We start from the raw sequence: 23,672 nt of genomic DNA on the forward strand, positions 1-23,672 counted from the left end.
ATAGTTAATTAAGGAACTATAAAAACCATTAAAATACAAAGCCACGGGCTTACCAAAAAACAAAGACTTTTATTTAATCTAATTTTGTGAATCCTGAGTTTAACCAATACCCTGAGCTAGCCCAGAACTCGGGATATCTCAGTACCTACTATCTATTATCTTGAAACTTCAACAAAAATAGAATTTAATAAAAGTTTTCCTAAAGTATATTTTCGAAATAAAAGGAAAACCGCGCGAAATTTCAAATCAAGTTGTTATTTTAAATCCTGTTCCAACACTTCACTGATTGAAAATTGCACAAAACGTATTTATAATTAACAGAACGTCTAAACAATAATAAAACTGCATTAAAATGAATATCTAACAATTTTACGCACAACTTTTGATTAGATTTTATATGAAGGAAAAAATAATTAATGACCAGTGAGCAGTGACTGCAAACGCAACCTTCTGATGTCATATTTAAATTTGACAACGATGGTCGATGAGTCAGCCTCTCCTCATTCGGTTAGTTGGCGAGCGAGACGTTGGACCTGTTGCTTATTCCGCTGTCTAGTGTCTATGGGCAATCGCAAGTCGCGGACTTATAATGCGATCGTATTCGGTATTGTTTTGATGTGATCTGTTTAATTGTGCCACCATGGGGTTGATCAGTTCCAGGACGGAAACCCCTCCTATATTGGATATTGTGCCCTTGTCCTGTAATAAAAATTACCATGTCCGCCAAGGCTCGGCGAGGAGCCGCGCCAAACAGCCGATGCCAGACCCTACGGAACTTGACAAACGTTTCGTCAAAGTTTTGGTATGTATTAGCGTTGAAAATGTAAACAAATATGATCAATCGATATGTCCAAATGTCAGTCATTGTTTACGTTTCATATATTAGCGTCTGAATAGCCGCGATATTAGAAAATCATCAGATCTGTCGCTTGTAGTTATGACAAAACAACAAAAAAAAAGTACGTGGGCACCCATAAAAACAAATTAATTCGGCAGTCATTTTCTGTGTGCACCGAATGTTATTTTATTATCATACCCATATCAATGTTTCATTTTGTTTTATCACCAAATGCATACTGGCTGAATTGTTTTACTCAAACGATAATAAATTATGAAATATGTCCATTTTTGACATTTCATTCATGTACCAAAGTAGGTACCTAACATAGGTACGTGCTCGGATGACATTAAATTGACAACAAAAAATGTTTTGGAAATAGACAATTTATTTATGTAGGTATGTACCGATACCGATAAAATAAACAGAAAATGGAACAATTTAAATGTAGTTTTTATTAAATAAACAAACAGCGTAAAGCTTGTATTAACAATATGTCTTACGTATGCCTACCGATAATTTTCTGGCTTTTGTCTGTTGTTAAATAAGATATAAACATAAAAATCAAATAGGTACAAATTAAATAAAAATAAATAAAATAGTATGGACTCGTGGAGAACATTTTTACGAGAATTGATTTTTAGTCATTCTCACGGCCATTTCGGCATGAATTAAAAAGGGTGAATGTCATCAGATAATATGCTTGCCTAAAATACACAATTGTAAAACAAGGTTATGGTAGACTTGAATCCAAGATTTTCCCTACACTAGCCGGATACTCAACCGACGAGCAACAATATTAGGTACCTTATACATATTGTGCAACTTTCAAATCATCCTTTTTTCTATATTATAATGTCTTATAATGGAGCAGTCATAATGATATGCGGATCCAGGGGGCGTGGGAGGGGATGTAGGTCGAGCACAAAAATGTTGTACATCGATGCTTTATAATAATTATAATACCACTGTTTGATCGTTTAAAATCACCCTTTCTTTGTGAATATATTTCTTGTGAATTAAGTAGGTACACTGGGTTTTTTGATTGACTCATTGAATGAATGGCTAGCAAACAATTCTCTTTAAACAGGATTGTTAAAATAATTCCACACTGAAGAAGTCCATATTATGCACCATCGTAGAAATAATGAACTTATTTTATTCAAACTGCCCATTGAAAAGAATAACAAACACACTTAGATAATGATCAATGTGTTAATATCAATACCTACAGTTAAGTAGATAGTAACGCCAAGTAAGGGGCAGCAATTTGCTCTTGCATATTTGGCTTATCCTGAAAATTTGATATTATGCCATGCTAGTTATAGCTAGATACTTAGCTAGTTTAGCCACGCATGATTGTCGCGATAGTTTATTAAAACACGCACTATAGTAGCCAGTAAATCCATGCATGTGCATACAACATAAGGACGGAACTGCAAAATGGTAACTTTTCAGTAAGTAGTACGATTTTAATCACAACGTTAATTTAAATGCTGGAATCGTATTTTTTAGTTATGCCTATAAAAGAGTGATTGAATTTTAGTTTTTTTTTCTCGATATCATCGTTTCAATATCTTTAAATTATTTAATAACAAGCAATTAAGTTAAAATAGCCAGAAACACTGTTCCGACCTTTTACATAGGTGGTGTCGATCTGTGTAATATTATAAAACACAGAAGCCAGAAGATCTACTTACAAGTTTCAAATATCTACATTTCCTGGATTTTTTTTTCAAGTGCATAATACGTATTATTATCAATTTGTATTGCCATGTCTAATTTGTATCTTACATTCAAGGTCTGTGGTTATTTTTGGAGTATTAATAGTGTTTTTTTTTCTTTTTTTAATAATTAACACGTTCACCGACAGTCCAGAATTTGAGGCACCACTTTGCTAATTTTCGATCAAAGTCCTAAATGTGAATCACCAACATAGTTTGACAGCTATAATCGTCATTTTTATTATTTTAATGAAGAAATTGAATAATTCTAGGATATAACTTATTTTGGTTCTTGTCGGTTTACACGAAGCCAGTGACAAACAAATTTTGAAAATAGCCAGTATACTGGATTATTTGTTAGGTTAGGTTTTCATTCTTGAATTCATGAATTTTGTCAAAATCGGCTATGAAAATTGGTGCAGTTTCCGCCTGGCTTACTTTAAACCGATGTGTATCCTTATTTTCAATATAACAATGTGGAAAATGTTGCTACTGCTGCACACTGTTATGGTCTATCATCAGAGCTTAGGGTAAGCGCATGGTCTCACCACTTCTTCTGGCTTCTGCTATTTGAGACCAGCGTGTAGATTGCTTTTGTAGCATTGTTGCAAGGAGAGGAATGGTCGATGATATGAACACAATATGAGGAGTAAAATTTATTAAGGCTATACCTCAGTTGAGGCATGGTCTAAAAAGATCGTGGCTAGGCGATGCGTGGATTGCGGGTCGCGGGTGCAAATGACGCATGCCGAAATAAATATAATTTGTCATATAAATCCAACATGCATCCATTTAATGCTCTGTTTATTGTTCTATTAGTAACAATAATAATATATTCATTGACATGTTTTCTTTTTCAAGTAAATGGGCAACGTTTTTAGTAATCTTTACAAGATTTAAGAATTAATACCCCCGTCGCCATCACGAAACAGATTGACGTATTCACAACTCGACGTTCTCTCTCTAATATTTGCAAAATTGTTTGCTAACTATTCTGACATTTATTATTCTTGTGAGTATGGTGTTTATAAATTTGTAATAATAAATAATTTTTATGATCATCGTTTATTTAGTTAAGTGGCAAACTTTAATCTTTGCCAGTAAAATTGTTGTTTATTTTGTCATTGACTTACTAATGGAAAAATAATAGATAGGGAGCCCCTGAATTCAGGGGCTCCCAATCTAGGATGCACACACCCCCAGGGGGTACTAGATTCTTACTTTCAACCAAGAAAGATTCCATATTCCTGTAAGTATTTAGTGTAAACACAATACCTACTATAAATTTGAAAATAGAAACAGAAATTCTAATGGATTCAAGCTCAAATTCCATCAAGTACCTTCAGTCGATAGTATTAAAACAGAAATATTAAAAATCATATTATTGTAGTACACGTAAAAATAAGTTTATGGATTCTGGAATATTGGGTGGACTAGTCCGATATCTGTGGTATGGGATTTTTTTTTGCTAAAAAATGCTCTCCAATTTGATTCGAAACATTTTTTTTGACGGTATAGGCTTCTGATGTGCTTCTGATGCATCACAACACGACACGTCAGTCTAGTATGAATCTGGCGTTAGCAGCAATCTGTAGAACTAAAATCCCCCATCATTCACGTACATATTTAGACCCGACCCTCGCTTCTGTCTTTTACACCACTACGTAAATTTTATTTTATGATTATTTTTAATGTGTTTTCTTCATCCTGATAAAAATACCTATTAATATATATGTGGCAGCGGGGTCACAGGTTAGTTGACTGTTCTAAAAGGAGACTGAGTCTCGAAAAAGATTGGTCTTCTTTTAAAAGTCTGTGACTCAGATAAAAGCATTTAAATAAAACCTGTTGGCATCTTTTCGTGGGGGATTTTCATTACAATCGGTGTCTACAATATCGTAGTAATCGTGTTTCACAAAAAAACACTGTAAAAAAATCTTGTGTTACCTTAGAAATACGGCATGCCTGACCGATTACAAACAAACCTGATACAATCGTTCTCACGTAGCAATCAATGGTGCATTACACCTTGACCAGTTGTACTTATCAAACGGAATGACTAATCAATGCTATTTTCTTCAATACTATTAATTTTTATCAATGTCCACCTATATATTATGCTAGCTGTCAAATTTAATTCACAAGATGTGCAAGAATTTATGAATAGCTTATCAATTCTCAGGTTACAAATAATATTGTTTACTTGGATATTAATTTTATCTTTATTCTAGATAATTAATTTAAATTAAACATAGTATCATAGGGTTACTTACTGCCGAAAGTTGTTAAGTCTCGAAATCATGTTATGGAGTATGGAGCAATTTGAAAGTTTGACATGTCCTCTAAAACAGGCATAATGCTATTTTTTTGGTGCTTTATGTGCATGTTCTATATATCGGATGACCTTGATTTTTTTTCTAGCATACATTTTTATTTAGACACATAATCTGTTGTTAACTCTAAATACCTAAATTATTGACTTACCAACTTTTGGCAGCAACCCCACGGTTGTACTAATTCCTCTTAATTTAATAATAATCAGAACCGATTTCGTCCGCTTCAAAGGGACATTGTCAAGTGATACAGAATATAGAATAGTACAAATATATTTAATTTTTGACACTTTTACATTTTATAAAGGTGGATGCGAAACTGACATCAAAAGGAGAATTGGAATGGCAAAAATACTATGTCGAAACTGTAACCAATCTGGGAGAGCAAAAACATTACGAAAATGACTAAATCAGTCATCAGCAAACTACAGATATGAGACGCTCTAATTTTTTGTCATGTCCACAAGTAAGATAGTAACTTGAAAAACCAACGATATTTGATCAGGTCCAACGTTGGAAAGGATGAGGAAGAGCTCTCTACAGATAGACAGACTAAATCAATCAGCCAGATCATCTGTGTTATGGTCTTCAGTCCAAACAAGAAGAAATTTCATACAAATTAAGGAATATTTTGAAAAATTTGTCACTTTTTAAGTCATTTATTAACAGCTTGTTTTTTCCTAATATAAAGTTGGCCATGGAGATAACCAGATTGACTCCAGACCATTGGACTTCTCAGTTCTTAACCGAACTCGGTGATTTTTTCCTCCAAGCTCTGTCAGCTTGGCCTCCGACTTGCTTACGTGGCGAATTGCTGGATGTCAATCATACCCTCTGGTAGTGTTCCCATATGTCGGGCTGAAAGGGAAGAGGTTCTCCAATTTGGTCCGACCCTCAGTTGGACTGATCGGCTATTGTGAATCAGCTTTCAAAAAGTTTGCAGCATTTTACAGCAAGCAAATAGGTCTTTTCTCATTTAGGTGTGACCGTAATATATTATATCGGAATAGGGATCACGTGCATTGCATTCTAGTGCATGATAAGTTGCTCCTGGGACACTCAAAACATTGAAAGGTTTCTAACGTTTGGTATATGCTGAAGTGTAGAAACATGGTGAATGATGGAGGGAAAAGCATGTCATTTATCAAAAAAGATAATTTATTTGAAGTTGCATCAATATTCTCATAGTGAAATAAGTGATTATCAGTTAAGAAAAATTTAGAAACGCTATTCTGGCATATTCTAGTAGTTTCACTATATTGTGTACAGTAAGATAACACCATAGATTGATTACTACACCGTATTATAATATTATGTTGAATTTGAGGAAAGTTCCCTAACCATGCAATGCGTATAGATAAAAAAATATAAATGTTGCTATATTGTTTAATAATTAATAATAGAAATGACTACTTATCAGTGTGTTAGTCACGACAGGATGTAAGAGCTTTGTTTTCGATATTTTGCACATAACTAGTTCCCCGTTTTTGATATTTATATAATATCGTTAAAACCCATAGTCACGTTGGTGTGATTGACGTTATTACCTACTTCATTTTATCAACCACAAGATTTATTTTACTGCATCAGAGTTTCTCAAACTTATATCATGCTAGTACCGACCCTTTTAGAGGCACACCACACTTTTATGCCTATGAGTCCTTTTTTAATGTTTTCAGCAGTCAATTGAAAGTAGATTTAAGACATTTTTCTAGCTTTTACCGACTGTCACTTAAAAATTTCTCTTCGCTATTAGATTAGAATTTTTTTTAACATATTGCTAGGTACCTGCAATCAACAGTGAGATTTAGTGGAAAATGTTGATTTTGAAATTAGTATGCAATCGATTGTTGAAAGCTATACCTGCCTACATAATGAATCACTGAGATTTAAAAAAAATGTAATATCTCTGAGCCGAGCTAACTCGTCAAAGTATGTATGTCGCATCAGGTCATGAACGAGTTAACTCGTGCATTCTTGGAAACGTCATAACTTCTGAATAAACTTTTTGTGTATATTTTCTTAACAATATTTATCATTTTAGTGTGAAAATATTCATGATAAACTCCAGAAACATTTCTCAATATGTAAAATTGACCTGGGCATCTATTCTATACACAAGACTGCTTTCGGCCGCTATCTAGCGTAGGAAAGTATCCAAGAATTAGCACTTATTGTAACAATTACAATAAGTTAGTTGTAATTGTTACAATAAGTGCTATGTTTTAACAGCACCTCTCATGGCTGTGATAAATTTTAAAGTGAGATAATACAGTTTTGACAGTTCAGACGGCTAACTTATTGTAATTGTTACAATAAGTGTTAATATTTCGATACTTTCCTACCCTAGTTAGCTGTCGTAAAGGCCGAAAGCAGTCTTGTGTATAGAATAGATGCGCTGTACTATATCTCGCTCTAAAAGTTAACACAGCGACGAGAGGGACTGTTATAAGATTGCACTTTTTGACAGTTCAGACAGTTAACTTGTTGTAATAATTAACTGCCTGAATACATAAAGTGATAAATGCGATATATTTATCACATGTAGCTCTTTTTGGATATGAAGTGATATGTTAGAATAGGCTGAGGTGTTTTAAAATTATGTATACAGTACACTCTCAGTAATCCGACAACTACTATAATCCGCCGTTATTTTTACTAGTGAAAGCACAAAATCAAGCTCTATAATTCGCCGGTATTCGATTGTCAAATTCAGTAGTCCGTCACATACAAGTATACAACACAGATGAGACGGGTTTATTTTGGAAACTCCTCCTTCGTAAAACGTACATTCATCGCGAAGAAAGTAATGTACCAAGGAGGAAAGTGCCCAAGGACTGCATCACAATTATGCCGTGCTCGAATGATATTATTTATATACTATGATTTACTATATTTGGTTAATAAACTTAGTTTATAAATATGTATAATTTAGTAAATAGGTACCTACTTGATTTTGATTATAATTAAAACCGTAATTTGCTAGTACAAATTTCTCAATAAAACTGTTTTTACGAAATACCTGTTTTAATTTTTACCATATTTTGTATGTATGCACTATAATCCGCCGCTTTTACTAATTTTACTGAATGCATATGGTCCTTGTGAGACAAGTCAAAGTAAACGACCTAAATTTTAAGCTAGAAACATATAATATACCAGACTGATGACATTTTGACACCACTAGTTGCATGCTAATAATTCAACAAAGTAATTCATAGAAAATTAATTTGTTTGTTTGATCAGTTACCATTGAGTTATTAAGAAAACAATATGTTGTCTCCAGAAATTAATGTATTTACATTGAATTGACTCATTGTTTATTTTTCCGTACTTTGTTTTCCAGGCGTCGATGGACTTGCCCGCAGACAAAGCCAAGCTACTCCGAAGTTACGACAACGAAAAAAAATGGGAGATCATCTGCGACCAGGACATGGTCCAGGCAAAAGGATCTCCCGCACATTACCTCAACAAGCTGAAGACGTACCTCGATCCGAAGGCCTCAAGAAGCCATCGGGTATGTGAAACACAAATTTGCCCCAATTCCCAATTCTTTGTTCATTGTGGGTTGTTGAGAAATAATGATGTGGATTATAACTAATAGTCTAGGGCCCAGATACATAGAATGTCGACATTATATTAAATCGAAATAAAGATGAAAGCCATGCATGTATCAAAATAAATGACAGATGCAGAAATCTTAATTAGCAACTCAACACTTCATTCCACGATCAACAATGTTGCTATTTTTTAATTTTACTTGATAATTACTAAGTAATATATTTTAAAATTATATAATGGTTTAAGTATGAAAACTGTACAGTATAAAATGCATATTTATTAATTCATATAATTTATATTAATAATTAGATAATTGCTGTCTTTTCTTATTCATAAATATTTTTATTGACATGGCAATGAAATTCATATACTATTAAGATGTTTCCACAATCGATATCAATCTAATGTCTACAGTGGGCGGCTCTCGTGGTGCAGTGCGTAAGGCGCTTGCCTTCCATCCGAGAGTTCCTGGGTTTGATTCCCGGTCAGGACACACAATATTTATGTGTTTTTCTCAAAGCCTGGGTGTTTGTGATTGTTCAAAATTACTAACAACCACCTTGTACGAAAAAGCAAGGACATGGTTATTAATAATTCTATAAGAAAAAAAATGTCTACAGTGTGAATAATAGTTATAATAAGACGTACCTATTTAATTCTGCTAATCTTTCGTGTTTGCATTTATAATCGGTACCTATACTTAAATTAATTTTCTTTTGTCAGAAATAAGTAACGATTGAAAAATTGTGTTTATTTCATTTGGATAAAATATGAAGGCTGTCATATTTGCAGGTTATCCATTTATATGTAATTTGCGTGTGCGCATACTCATTCTCTATTAAATACTTTAACACTATGTACAAATAACGGCTATAATAGTGTTTAGGTCATCAGTGATATTCTATGCATCTCGGCCTAATAGTAGTGAATTACATCACATAACGCAATAATAACATTATAATCAGAGCTCATCCCTAATTTTTTTTAAGGTTATCCATTAACTCAACAAAACCAATAGGTATACTTAACGTACCTGGTTTTTTCTCAAAAAGTAGTTGCCTATCAAAAGTGTTGAAGACACCCTTCTTCTGACAGATGCAGCCTTCTGTAGTTTCCCTATCAAAATCACTGAAGCAAGTCCCAGTTTGTTCTAAGTCCTATTTTTCTATACAACAACCTTCAAACTCCTACACACTACTCAGTTTGTATGAAAATTAGTGAACCAAGGGTCCTTTTTTTGTTTCACTTTCATATAATGTTTAAGGCTCCATCTCTATGGATAAGGGTTTTTTTCTTTGATAATATCTTAGCTGGTGTCTCTAATGGTTCCATGAATAAACAGAACATGAATAAACAGAACGTGATAAAACAGAACATGAAGAAACAGAATGGTGACAAAACAGAACAGTGACAAGCGATAAATATAACTATGACCTTTCAGGAAAAATATAACATTTAATATTGAAATTATCATATCTCTATACCAGTGTTCCCCAACCGGTGGTCCGCGGCCTGGTGCCGGGCCGTAAACAGTATGCCAAATTTCAAGAAATTCGCCGTACAAAAATATTAAATATAGGATTTTTTTCGCCTGCACGTTTACTTGTATTTTTAGTTTTTGTTAAATAATAATAATTGGTAGGATGATGAGACACGATGGTCAACTGTTTTCATTTTGGAATGGACCGTTTAGAAAGTGAATTTTACAATAAATAAATATTCATTTTATGGTTTTACAGAGATTTGCAAAGGATATAATCCATCTCATATTTACCGCCTATTCATATATTTTTTTTGTTTCATCTAAAATTTATTTTTTGCATCCGTTTCTAGTGGTTAGAAACATGTTTACTTTAAAATTATTTCAGTTGCATTTTTGAATTGAAATAACACACGCTTAGTTATTCGTCCTTTCCGGAATGATTTTTTCCTTTTTTTACCGGTCTGCAGGTGTAAAAAGGTTGGGGAACACTGCTCTATACTATACTATGTTGTATAGATTTTTAATAACACAGGTTTTCAATACGCTGTAAAAAATCAAATTATATAATTTCTGCATTCCTAATCACTGGAAAGCTTCCATTAAACTAATTCTGTGAATTATTAATCTCATTATAGAATAAATTGAGATTTTTACGCCGAATGGCCAACATGCAGTGATTATATATATTAAATATTTATATATATTTTGTTTATAAACCTAAGTTTTATAAGTATTTAATTAATAAATAGAAACAACAAAAATGAATGTTTTATTTTTCCCCTGGCTGTTCTGTTTTATCATGTTCTGTTTTGTCCGGTTACCGTCTCTATTATTATTTCAAGATGTCATTGTTAGAAGAAGTATATGTACTTGTATCCCTTTAATCATCAGCTTTACAAATAGTTTATAAGAAATTATCAGTAGATTTATTAATTATTATAATATTTAGATTAGCCTTATTGATGAAAGTGGCAAATTGTTTTCATCTCACCCTATTGTAAGCAGCTAAACCCATTAACGCTTGTCTATATGCTGTTTGTCTGTTTTTGTTTTGACCCCATGTCCTGTGTGTCGCTTCGGCGTGTGTCCCGTCCACTACTCGCTGTTGCAGAAAAGAAAAATGGTCGGGGAGTCCACTTCCACACAGGTCTTGAGAGATTTGGAAATTTCACTGCGCACCAATCATATTGAGTGAGTACCCCCATACGCAGTCGCCTGCTTACCGTCTCCTCATATGATGTCTAATAGATTACTTTATTAAAAATCACCTGTTTTGCTGGAAAGGAAAAGGGGCGTAATCCACACAAATCAAATTTTAGAGGAGGCACTACGACATTTTTGTTATGGTTTTCGGTCAAAGTTAAAATACAAAATAGATGTCACCTTAAAATGCATGATAATTAATAATTTGGTTTATATATTCCTAATCTGATATTAATTATTGAGTTAATTATAAACAAAAAAATGACAAAAATTATGGTTAAGTCGTTTTTCCCATGTGACTTCCTTCTTTTTTTTTAATTGTTAGCTAAATTTAGATACTAAACCGGCATTTGCAGCTTATATCCTTTGGACACAATGTGTATTTAGTCATCTACAATGTTATTATGCAATAAAACCTATTTTGAAAAAACTGAGGGTTACACCCTTTTTCCTTTCTACAGTCAATATCTTTTGTGTTTTACGAGAATGCTACTGTGTCGTGGTGGAAGGTAATTTTCTCTGGCGATTATCAACGAAATGGGCCGAGGGATCAATAGAATATATCAGACACGTCGATCGCACCATATTTAGGTCCATAGGAATTGAGTTGTAAAAATGAAAAAAAGCATCTATGATATTATTGAGATTTTGAAATTGAAGCATTTTAGCCATTACTATTTTTATTTCCTTAACCTGCTTACGAAAAATCAAATTATTCATTGCACAGCAATTAGCCATTACTATTTTTATTTCCTTAACCTACTTACGAAAAATCAAATTATTCATTGCACAGCAAGGGAGCGTTGATGATGATGGAGTACAGGGCTAGATTTTCAATAGGGCTTTTAAGATTTTCGAAACACTGAGAATACCTGCTACTAATTTCCAAGAAAAATTATTCTTTACCAATATCGATTTAGAATACCTGCGCTCTAATGTCAATAGAATTGGAAATACTAAAAATAATAGATTTGGATCAAATAAGTTATTACTATACGAAACAAAAAGACCGTTAAACTATTTTTTAAATTAAAAATTCATAAGATGCAATAAAGAATGTAACATTCTTTATTGCATATACCTACATAATTTGGAAACATGAATTTTTATACACCCAAGACAACAAGAAAAATACAATAATAATTATTTGAGAAGTGTTTCAATTTGATGACTATCAGATAATTTTGTCGTAATTATGGAGGGTGCAGGTGGCTAAATTCGTAAAGCACAAGTAAAATACTTTTTCCTATTAGTTATGTTTCTGAGGTGTTTCCGAATTAAGTACCTATGTCCGACAAGTTTTTTTAAACTATCTTCTTTAAGAAGTTGTTTTTGGGCCCCTTAAAGCATAAATCCGTCCCTGCTAGAGTGGAAATTGTGGTTCACCGTTATTAAAGGAAAGGAAAGATAAAGTTTCATAGGTCATATTCAATCGTTTATTTTGCGCACAGCCAGCAGTCAATTGAACGGTGCCACAGCAAATATGAGATCAGCTGTTGGCCAGACATCACAATAAATAAATCAACTTCACTTCCATGTCCAGATGAAAGGATACAGAAGTTATTATGTATTTGAGCACTTGACGATTATCCAATAATAATATTGCTCGAGTACAGTATGCAAATTTTTCATTAGGTACAACACGACCACTGTTTTCATTCATATACATGTTGCATGGCTTGTTCTGAATATGTTTTCACTATCGACATTATATGTTACTATTTATAAATCTACTTATAACACTCTCATGCCCTTGAAATTATTTGAAATAGTTATTGTTTACTTGCTGAGCGTTTCTACAATAAATAGAATTGTAAATTTATGATAAGGGTGCATGTATCCGATATGTGTTCATGTAAGTAAGTAATATCAAATATTTAATAATGTTGAGTTCTAGGAAGAATAGAATTTATCAGATATTTTTTGGTATTAGTTTATTCACAATGTTATATATACCGATGTTATTTCCGTTAAATGATTTGATATTTGAGGCGTCTAATTCAATATTTTCGGGAAACAACGTTTTTATGTTTCAAGCTTCAATTATTTGTTTTAACGTGAGATTATTTTTTCCGTTGTATTCTATGTCGGAATTACAACCAAATGGCAATTATTTTCAGCCGATAAACTCTTAAATGTAATAAATATAGGCATAATAAAATTGGACGTAGCGCTATTTGTACCTCACTTTTTAATTTATTCCGCATAAGGCACATATTTCCGTGGCACTGTCATGAGTTTACCAGATGCTACAGCATGTGAGACGCCCTTTTAAACGTTGACCGTTCCCTTATTGGTTGACTTAAACACGCGCGAAATCAACCAAGCTTTAAATAATATGAAACACGGACTTGGCGCTTTTTGTAATAAATCAAGATTTAAAATATTTTTTTTCGTAGGGTTATGTCATGTTTTGGAATTTATAGATCAATACATATTGTGTAAAATTATACAAAGAATACGTGCGTATTCTTTTCTCGGTTTTGACCAATGTGGACATATCGCTTTTTGGAATTAGACGCCTCATTTCTTATTTATTTTAATAAAACGCAATTTTTTCACACTCCACTTTTATTAAAGTAGAATTTCATTAAAATTAATAATACAATGCATTTCCACCATGAATTATTGACAGTTAACACAACACCATAAAAGAAATTTGATATTTCTTTAAGGCTATAACTTCAGCTGAGGTATGGTCTAAAAAGATCGTGACTATGCGACGCGCGGATTATGCAAACGACGCGTGCCGAAAAAAATATAATTTGTCATAAAAATTCAACATGCGTCCATTTAATGTTATGTTATCTAGCAGCCTGAGATGGTGTCGGACGACTTCCCGAAGGCCGAAATCCTAAATGGCCAGAATCCAAAATAGCTAAATGTTTACGCATATGACCCCAAATTTATATTGGCAGTAACGACTTGCAAATCGTAAAAGTGACATCAATCAGCAAAATTTCAAACTCCGAGGTGAGTGAAAGTTCATCCCAAAGCAAAAACTACAGTGCCACTGACGTATATATTTTTTTTAGATTTACTTCACGAGTATAATAAAATCTACCACATGTCGATAGGACGCCAAGCTGTCTGCAAGACCTAGCGAGCCGGCTCTGCTAGTATTTATTAATAATTATTGATTAGATTCAATCGGAAAATAAATTGCAGCAACATTATCAATTGCAATCTGACTCTGCTCTATTTACTTCTTCGCAGAATTATCACTAAATTTTAAAAAATATTCCTTAAAAAACTCCATCCTTGCACTCAAAAATAAAATCATTACATTCAATAGTAAAGTTGTCCTAACATGAAAGTAATGATAAAAAAGTACTAATCTCTTATATTTGTATGTTTGGGTATACGCATTACAGAAAATTCCACGACCAGTGGGCGGCCTTAAATGTTGAATATACAATGCTTATCAATCATAAATAGTTATTTTATCGACTTTGTACTGTATTTTTACTTTCAATATTTCCACCCAAGCAGAGATAGAGATTGTGGTCACCGCGTTGTTAGTTGGGGATTTATATTTAACTTTAGTTATTATCTCGAGAGTCAATATAACAACCATACTTTCTAGTAATTTTATTCATATTAACATATATGTGAAATTTGATTCAGCTGATAATCGAATCCAGGATCTTCCACAAGCTAGATTTCTAGTTAGATATACTATTAACGTATCTTCAATAATCATGACTCATGATATTACGAATACTAGATAAAGTATTTATATGATTCTAGGTATGTGATAGTCATAAGCAATGACAAATAGTCTATCAATGAGAAATTCTATGGTGTGAGGACTGTTAAAGAAAGTATCTGACATTTGTTTTTCCTGCTGAGATGAATAGTATAGGAAGTTTCCACCATTAAGGAAATAGAGCTGACTTTCATGCACATATGTAATTTTTTTTTCTTTGAAAACAGGAACGTGACAACCCAGTGTGGTCTTAGCTTCCTCCGAAAACTCTCCACCTGTCCAAAGTAGTCCCTTCCACTATTCATTATTAGCTCTATCTTGAATTGGCCTACATCTTCTTCTGCGTCCTATTGAATTGCTCAACGTTACTCTATTTCAGGGGTAGTCAACTTTTTTATACCTACCGCCCAATTTTGTATCTCTGTTAGTAGTAAAATTTTCTAACCGCCCACCGGTTCCACAGTAATGATGATTTATAAAGTAGGGAAGTAACCTTACTTTACAAAATTTATAAAGCAGAGTTACAACAAGTTAAAGCATATAATAATAATTACTTACCAAATACTTTCGCTTAGTTTGGCAGAATAAATCTTTATAAAACACTTACTGTAGCTAAATCTATATTTGTATTTATACTTTGCATACATAGAAGCATGAAGTCTGATGAAATTACATTATTTAATTAAATTATTAATGAGATTCCTGAGGCTGATGCTGCAAAACTAAATACTGGATATCTGGCTCAATTTTTGTGATGAACAAACGAAGATCTCCTCTTTCGGAAATATTCAGGCGGTTTCTTTCTTTGGTCATAATGTGATTAACAACACTAAAGCCTGATTCCACAAAATAGGAGGTCGGGAAAGGTATCAATAAACTGAATATTTAAATTGTCACGGGAAATTTTATGAAAACATAATGAAAATGTTTTTAAAACCCCTACCGCCCTCCCTTCCGACTACCCCTGCTCTATTTGATTGTCCTTAAACCATTTGCATGGTGCTTGTGATTTAGTCAGTGTAGTCTTCTGATTTAAATTGATAGAACTGTGCTGCAAATTCCATGCTGACCATAGAGTTCAGCATTGTATCTGCACCTTCAAATGTTGCCGTCCCTGCTTAGCCCATAGATATGGCAGAGAATATTTCTTTTGAAAAATGGTCAAGATTCATTCATTTCGCAGGTTTGATGTCCAGGTTTCCAAGACATAGGCGTGCACAGGCTCTACAGTGTCATGTAAAGTGTGCCTTTAGTTGGGTAGAACTGAAAATGTATTATTACATAAAGTCAAAAAAATCTACTCTTTAATACAAAGAGTAGTAATACTAATAGGAAATAATATTAATCAACACACAATTTGTGTATTGTAGTATGTGTGATTGTTACCCGCACTAAGCGAAACGAAAGATATAAAAAAATGTCTGTAGACTGGCTGAGAGTTGTAAAAAATCTTTTTCAATTAGGCCGGCGGCGCAGCATATTCGCTTGGACACACCTCCAATCAATTTAAATCTGACACAGTGCCCATTCTTTGGAGTCAAATGATTTTTGCCTCATCATTGACCTTACCCTTTTGATGCCTGCCGTTTTTTTTTTAATTCTTAGAATTTCAGAATGACATCCAAATGTTTTTTAACAACAATTTTATTTGGAAGATTTTCTAATCTAAATCAAATTGGAAGTATGTAAGAGTCCATTTCGATAGAGGAATCAAATTATATATATAGTATTTATAGATTTAAAAAAAAAAAAACACCACATCAGGCTCATTGACAGTAGTATACTAGTAGCAGTGAAACAATCACATAAATAAGGAATATGAAAACTCATTGATGTATTGTGATGCTGGAAATTTTATGATACGATTTGTCTTTGAGATCTTAGCATTGTCTGCTTCATTGGTTCTTCAACGGTGCTTTCATGGTGCGGTGCGGTGCTTCAACGGTGCAACATTTGAGCATATTGTGTATGTCTCCGGGTGGCCTATGGATAAGAAAGCCAACTAATGAGGCCGTAGAATGTTATAGCGCAAGTTTAAGATTGAAATATGTAAAACACTGAAGATAAAAAAAACTCAAGTCCTGTAAATATGACTATCGTAGAACCTTTTTTCAGTTACCTACCACAAGCCTACTTCCTTCGAACAGGCACCGTTTGCTACTGAGTCATAGCGACCGTAGACAAAATACGAATCAGTCCTGGCAGTTTCTTGCATATGGGAAGATATGTTTATGCGCCCCTACTTACTCACCAGTTCCACTCGGAGATAAATAACTGGTAGCCATTCACTCTACCCATTGAGGCTATACCCTGTATTAATTTGACACTAGCCCGAATTCAAACCTATGACTCCACATGTCAGGAGCCTCTGTTTCACTATCGACACTAAATAATGTATGATTTAAATTGAAAATTAATGAACTGTGATGACTTGATCTCTGACCTGGAAAATGTCAAAGACAAAATTAATGTTTAGGTATATTGATCAATTATTATTCATGCAGTGCGGCAATAGAGGCATGGTAATTCTCAGCGTCAGAATTACTTTCATTAGAAGTCTTGGATTGCGGCCAAGAAAATTCATTGCTGATAATGTTTTTTATTTTACAAAAAGAGAAAATGTTCACATGGTATTTATTGAGTCATTTAAAGATAAAAATGCTGTGTATAATTAAACAATGAATCTCAATTTAGGAATTCCAGATTGTTTTCCTCTGAGTGGCGACTTTTTTTTGGTAAAATTATAAACACAGATACGGGAATTTTTCGTAGCGAGGAAATATGCATATATTCAAAATCTCATATAGCTGTCATTTTTTTGAAATTAGTATTCTCGACACCGTTATTAGGATTGACAAAAACACATTTTGTCACATTCTTTTTTGTACCACCTACCTAAATAGGTGGGTAAAATGAAAATCAATACAATTTTTTTTCACATTTAGTTTTGATTTAAGTAGGGAAACAGTTTTAAAATTATTCAATAAAATTGCTTGTCCCGTAATACTGAGGAAATAAATATGTAAAATATTTGATTTAAGACATTTTTTAGTTAGGATGAATACTTATAATTTCTACTAAATATGACAGCAATGTAGAAGACAATATTAATTGGAAATAACGTAAAGTCAATGTTATTTTGCGATAAATAATGATTTAAATCAAAGTTACCATTTTTTTTAGAAATAATTATTTTCACTATCAAACTTATTGGGGAAACATAGTATTAAATTTTTTTTTCCGACCATGTCTGATTCTAATAAGATCATATGGGCCTCCACAGAGTAGAGGTTTGTGATAACAGATTTTGTTTTTATGAGAAATGGATGTCAGCCACTTGCTCAACCTATTAGGTCCATACTCTGACTCATACACAAATTGAAAAACAATATGCGTAGTTGTCAGACTCAGGATTCGTACCTGGGACCCACGACGTTATAGGCCGACGCTTAAGCCATGCGGCCATCATAAATAGCAATATTAAAATTTTTTGTACCATATCCAAAAATTATTTATTTACTCCAGGATCGGTTTCATTTTACAACATCTTCAACTGAAGAGAGGAGTGAAAAAAAAATGTTTGGATGGCTTTCATCCCATAGTGGATCTGACGATAATAAAATATTATTATTTTTTATGAAGTATTATTGATATTTCAACGATTTGTGTCTTTAATAAATAAATGATGTTTCTTAAGCACCTACCTATTTCTAATGCACTTGGGTTTATTAAGAAGAAATGTGCTTTGCTTCCATAATAATATGGTGTTAATGAATCTGTGTGTTGATTAAAAGGTGGGTGAAGGAGTTTCTGGATGAGAAGAACCAAGGTCTGGACGTGCTGGTGGACTACCTTAGCTTTCGCCTCAGCATGATGAGGCACGAGCAGAGAATCGAGGAATCCCGGACAGCTTCTAACGACGGCATATCACAAGGTATGCATACATTCTCATACATTTCATATTTTGGCTTTCACTGTCTGACGCTGAGCTCAATCAGTCAGAGATTCTTGAGCCAGGATATTTTTTATCTGCCTGGCTCTCACTTTAAATCTTCCCTTGAAGGATATAATGCGGAAGTCGTGTTTTTTTTTTTATTTCACATGGTAAAAATCCCGATTTGGTAAAATAATTATCTGTCAACGCTGCTGTATTCGAAAACTTAAGAACATTGTTTCTGTGAGTGTCCAAGTATCAGTAGCGAAGGGTGGAAGTAGGCTGTTAAGATCCGCCATAAATAGTGCACATTAAACTTCGTCAGACATACGTATTTGTTTTTATTAAACTAAGCTACGTTTTTATTAGCTAAGTGTTGGTTAGTTTTTATAAATCAATTAAATCCTGCCTAAACCAAACCATAGTAGTTTTGATATATTTTGGGCGATATGACAAAATTGTGCACACTATTTAATTCCAACTTATTTGTTTTCGTTGGATTAAGAATACATGTTTGGTTCATTTTTTTAAATTCATTAAACCCTGCCTGAATCAAACTATAATAGATAACAAATATTCTTCTATCTATAAAATATCCAAGCTATGGATGATTTAATTGGATAATTTTCGATATTTTATAAATAGATGAGTATTTTTTTTACTGTTACCTATTATGGTTTGGTTTTCGTGAGGTTTAATTGAATTTTAAAAACTAACCAACACCATCTGTAAATAATTGTAGTCTTGTTTTAATGAAATCTAATATGTATAACTGACAAAGTTTAATGTGCACTGTTTATAGCGGATTTTAACACCCTACCTCCACCCTTCGTCACTGCTCTGTATAGTAGTATAGAACTATCTCCGAGGGCACTTCATTCCTTTCACACGCTCTGTCCTCAGTTCACTTGGCGAAACCAATTAGCCAAATTATTTTTTGTTAATGTTATTGCAATTGGTATGTATATTGTCAATCTATCTTGTAAAAAAACTCCATTCCACCACTCCATAGAATTCCATTTTGGTCAAAAATCATATTTTTATTGAATATGCCAGTAGTTTGAATATCTAGCACCGTAATGTAAGATTAATCATTACAAAAATCGATCTACAAAAACACATTACTTCGTGTCCATATAATAGATAATTTTGCAAACCTTTTAAATAATACCAATTATTGTTGAACATACATAATTTTGAAAACACTTTATACAAAATATATTATAACTAGGGATTCCAATCCCGGGATCCCGAGTTATTTTCGATACTTGGAAAATAATATAAAAACGAAAATATAACAGAAAAAATACTTTTAATAACAAATAACTAGATTAGAAATAAACTGACTTTGAATAAAGTTTGATTTATACCCATGTGTAAGTTGCCGATTATTTTTTCACATAAATTAATAAAAATGAGAAAGATTGGAAAAAAACAATGCTTCGCACCATTAACAAAGTAATTCCACCATGATCTCATACGTTTTACGGCAGTTTCATATTTGGCTGACTAATTAGATTTATGAAGCGGAAAGGCCATAAGTACACCATGATTTGCTTTACTATTTTAAATCTCGCTAACCCATTCATTAAGTCTTTACTATCAGAAACAGCAATCTCATATTAAATTCACATTGTTTTTTATATTACAATATTATTTACTCCATTAAACTTATGTATTTCCAAGATTGAACGTATACAATATTAACAATAAATGTCTTATTTTACTTGATTTATTTTTGACTGATTTTATCAATGATATTTGTAAATATAAAAATTTTATATAAACAATGGAAAAAATGCCAATTGTAATCCTGTAATCCTGAAATTCTGGGATCAGAATTTTGGCTCGGGATTGGATTCCCTAATTATAACCGATAGAAAAAATCTTTTTGAAAAAAGGAAGACACCACCCCGCAGGAATCGAACCAGCATCTCTCGGGTTTCGCGCCCATGCAAGACCACTAAATCTTAAATCTTGTGAATTATTTGTTGAATAAAAAAAGTAATTAATTAAATACCTACCAATTGTCCTTTTGTGTCTGGGGTTTGTTTTTTGTTTTCATTGTTTTAAATTTAGAAATTAATTATTACAATCTCCTGAAAAAAATATACAGTTTTCATGTAAACATTATGCGTAGAACCTCCTAAATCATGTGCATACAACGGAAACTGCTAAATTCCAAGAATCGTTAACGATATTATACGTGTTGTGATCTACATATACATATATTGTATTTGGTTTGTTAACACAGGCATCAAATTGCAAGTTCTTGGCTTTCTTATATGAATATTGAGATGGAAGGCTTCACAACTTCTTGTAATCTAATAAATAATAAATAATAATAAATATTAGGGAGTCAAATTTCCAAGATTTCAGTAAATAGCAGTGGCTAGGGGTGGAGGGTATGCTGTTAAGTTTCAACATAAATAGTGCACACTAAATTTTGTCAGTCATACTTGTTGGTTTTCATTGAACTAAGAATACAATTTGCAGATGGTGATGGTTAGTTTTTTTTAAATTCAATTAAATCCTATCTAAACACTATGAACAATATCCAAATAATATAGATGGTGATTGAACACCATTGTCTCAATCAATTGGGTTTAAAGAAACCTTCTTTCAACTCTATTTTACAGCAAATTCTTCATTGGAGCCTAGCAGCATTCGTCAGTCCTTTCGGCCGCCTCTAACGTCAGCCCTGTTGAGTGGGGTGGGGGCTGGGGGAGCGGCTGCACCGGATGGCAGTCCCTCCACTGTGAGACGCCGCACCAAACACGCGGCGAGGCTCAACATGGGAGCCAGTACTGACGATATTCATGTCTGCATCATGTGTATGAGGGCTATCATGAACAACAAGGTACAATTTTTCTCCATGTGTTATATACTCCAAGAATTTGAACTAATAAAGAGGGGGGCCTATCAAACTCCAGATCGTTTTTTATTTAATATTTTTACCTTTTTCACTCCTACTTGGAGTCAATGTGCTGCAATAAATGGTATGAAGGGCCCCGACTTCAATAATTTATGACATCAACTATTCCCGAAAAAACTTTTTTGTAAATCATGGTTTGAATAATTATTTCAGTATGGATTCAACATGGTGATCCAACACAGAGAAGCGATCAACAGCATAGCGCTGAGCCTGGTGCACCACTCGCTGCGCACCAAGGCACTCGTCCTGGAGCTGCTGGCGGCCATCTGTCTGGTTAAGGGCGGCCACCGCATCATTCTCTCCGCTTTCGACAACTTCAAGCTCATCTGCGAAGAAGAGCACAGATTCTGCACGCTCATGGAGTTCTTTAAGAACTTTGAGAATTTCCACATTGAATTTATGGTTAGCAATCTATACAACTAAATTTACACTTTCTAAATGAAACATATTGATACCATTTGGGGGTCTTTTGCGGCATGATTGCCTGACATTCGAGATCCCTCAGTGCCAGAACACTAGGGTTTGCAATCCGAGAATCCTTGGTTGCTCTATTTGTTGATGATTTTCCTTGGAATACAGGATTAGCTTTCATATGATTTTCAAAAAATATTCTCAAGAAACCGCAAGCTCTATGGCAGGGGTGGCCAACCTTTTGCATACCATGCGCCAATATTTTTCACAGACGAGTTCAGATGTGTCATACAACTCAAGCACCTAGTAGCACAAAATAGGGATAGAGGTAGGATATGCTTCGCTTAGGGGAGGAAAAGGAATAACTCCATCACACAATTAAATTAATTAATTTATGCCAGTTCAAAAAACACACATTTATCAATCTACAATAGTAATAGTCAGAAATGATCTCTTGAACGAGCGGGTGATCGCTGTCGTGGACTCCGCTGATGGTGCTACAGCTGCCGGAGAGTCTCGTTTGATGAAGATAACTCTGGACCACAGTTGTTGGATGTGATGAAAGAGAGAGAGAGAGAGAGAGCTCTGAGTGGGATGGAGCACTGAGAGCTTTTGAGTGTTTGGATTTCGCTAGTCTTTCAATGTTTGGTGTTTAATTTGTTACTGAGAGCAGCAGAGAATTCTTCAAATTTGAATCAGTTATTCGCGACCTTTTTTTTGCTTTCAATCAGCACTCAGGTGTTGAAAATATGAATATGGATTCAGTTATGGCGCCTACTTCAAAAGAATAAGTAGGCGCAAAGATGCAATGCGCCACTTGTAATCATCCAATGCGCCACGGTTTGGCCACCACTGCTCTACGGGCAGTCGACTTCATGTGACACACTATTTCACCCAACACACCTACGGATAATCTGATACCAACAAAATTGGCCCAAACGACCAACTAAATCAGACTGTCTGGAGAGCCTATAATTCCATATATACATTCATTCCCATATGCCATCACAAACAATTAAATGTTTCATTCTTGCTTGGTATATTCATTATTCCATATTATGTCGGTAGGTTGTGATGTAAAAAAATTCTTTTATAATTGATAAGATTTTAGACATCATGGACTCTACTTAATTACAGTAATTTCATTCTTTTGACAGCAAAGAGTTGTCTTTGAAATGTAATCTGTCACTTTTGAAACTGCACATCGTTTAATATTATCTCATTTTCAGGTTGCCTGCATGCAGTTCGTAAACATAATAGTGCATTCGGTAGAGGACATGAACTTCCGAGTACATCTGCAGTACGAGTTTACATCTCTCGGTCTCGACCAATACCTTGAAAAGCTCCGACTGAATGAGAGTGAAGAACTTCAGGTTAGTGAAGTTAATAAACCAATAATATCTTGAAGAGATGGAAGATGTTACAGTGTGACTTATATATCAAGTCTTGGAATTAAAACCCGTTCCCTGCTACTACATTCCCCTCACTCATAATTCAGCGTGTGTTCGACATCATGTCGAGTTTTATTAACATTATAATGT

The 23,672-nt window shown here is 33.7% G+C and overlaps 1 protein-coding gene across 3 annotated transcripts in view; it reads left to right on the forward strand.

The window, feature by feature from the left end:
* The first annotated feature begins 500 nt into the window (after positions 1-500).
* The window catches only part of Frl (formin-like protein), a 41,907-nt gene continuing 18,735 nt past the window's right edge, over positions 501-23,672 (forward strand). For 2 of the 3 annotated variants that reach the window (XR_015070403.1, XM_085944938.1), the window contains exons 1-7: positions 501-802; positions 8,242-8,412; positions 11,051-11,130; positions 18,646-18,785; positions 21,425-21,645; positions 21,874-22,122; positions 23,361-23,504. Coding sequence is in view for 2 of the 3 variants with exons in the window: in XM_085944938.1 (XP_085801064.1) it covers positions 641-802; positions 8,242-8,412; positions 11,051-11,130; positions 18,646-18,785; positions 21,425-21,645; positions 21,874-22,122; positions 23,361-23,504 (1,167 nt within the window). In the remaining variant the exon portion in view is untranslated. The remainder of the gene's footprint in view (positions 803-8,241; positions 8,413-11,050; positions 11,131-18,645; positions 18,786-21,424; positions 21,646-21,873; positions 22,123-23,360; positions 23,505-23,672) is intronic. The other variant, XM_085944939.1, reaches the window with a different exon arrangement.

This window comes from Rhyacophila brunnea, unplaced genomic scaffold, assembly GCF_057557595.1.
Source record: "Rhyacophila brunnea isolate RB1 unplaced genomic scaffold, BYU_Rbru_1.0 scaffold_17, whole genome shotgun sequence".
Lineage (NCBI taxonomy): Eukaryota > Metazoa > Arthropoda > Insecta > Trichoptera > Rhyacophilidae > Rhyacophila > Rhyacophila brunnea.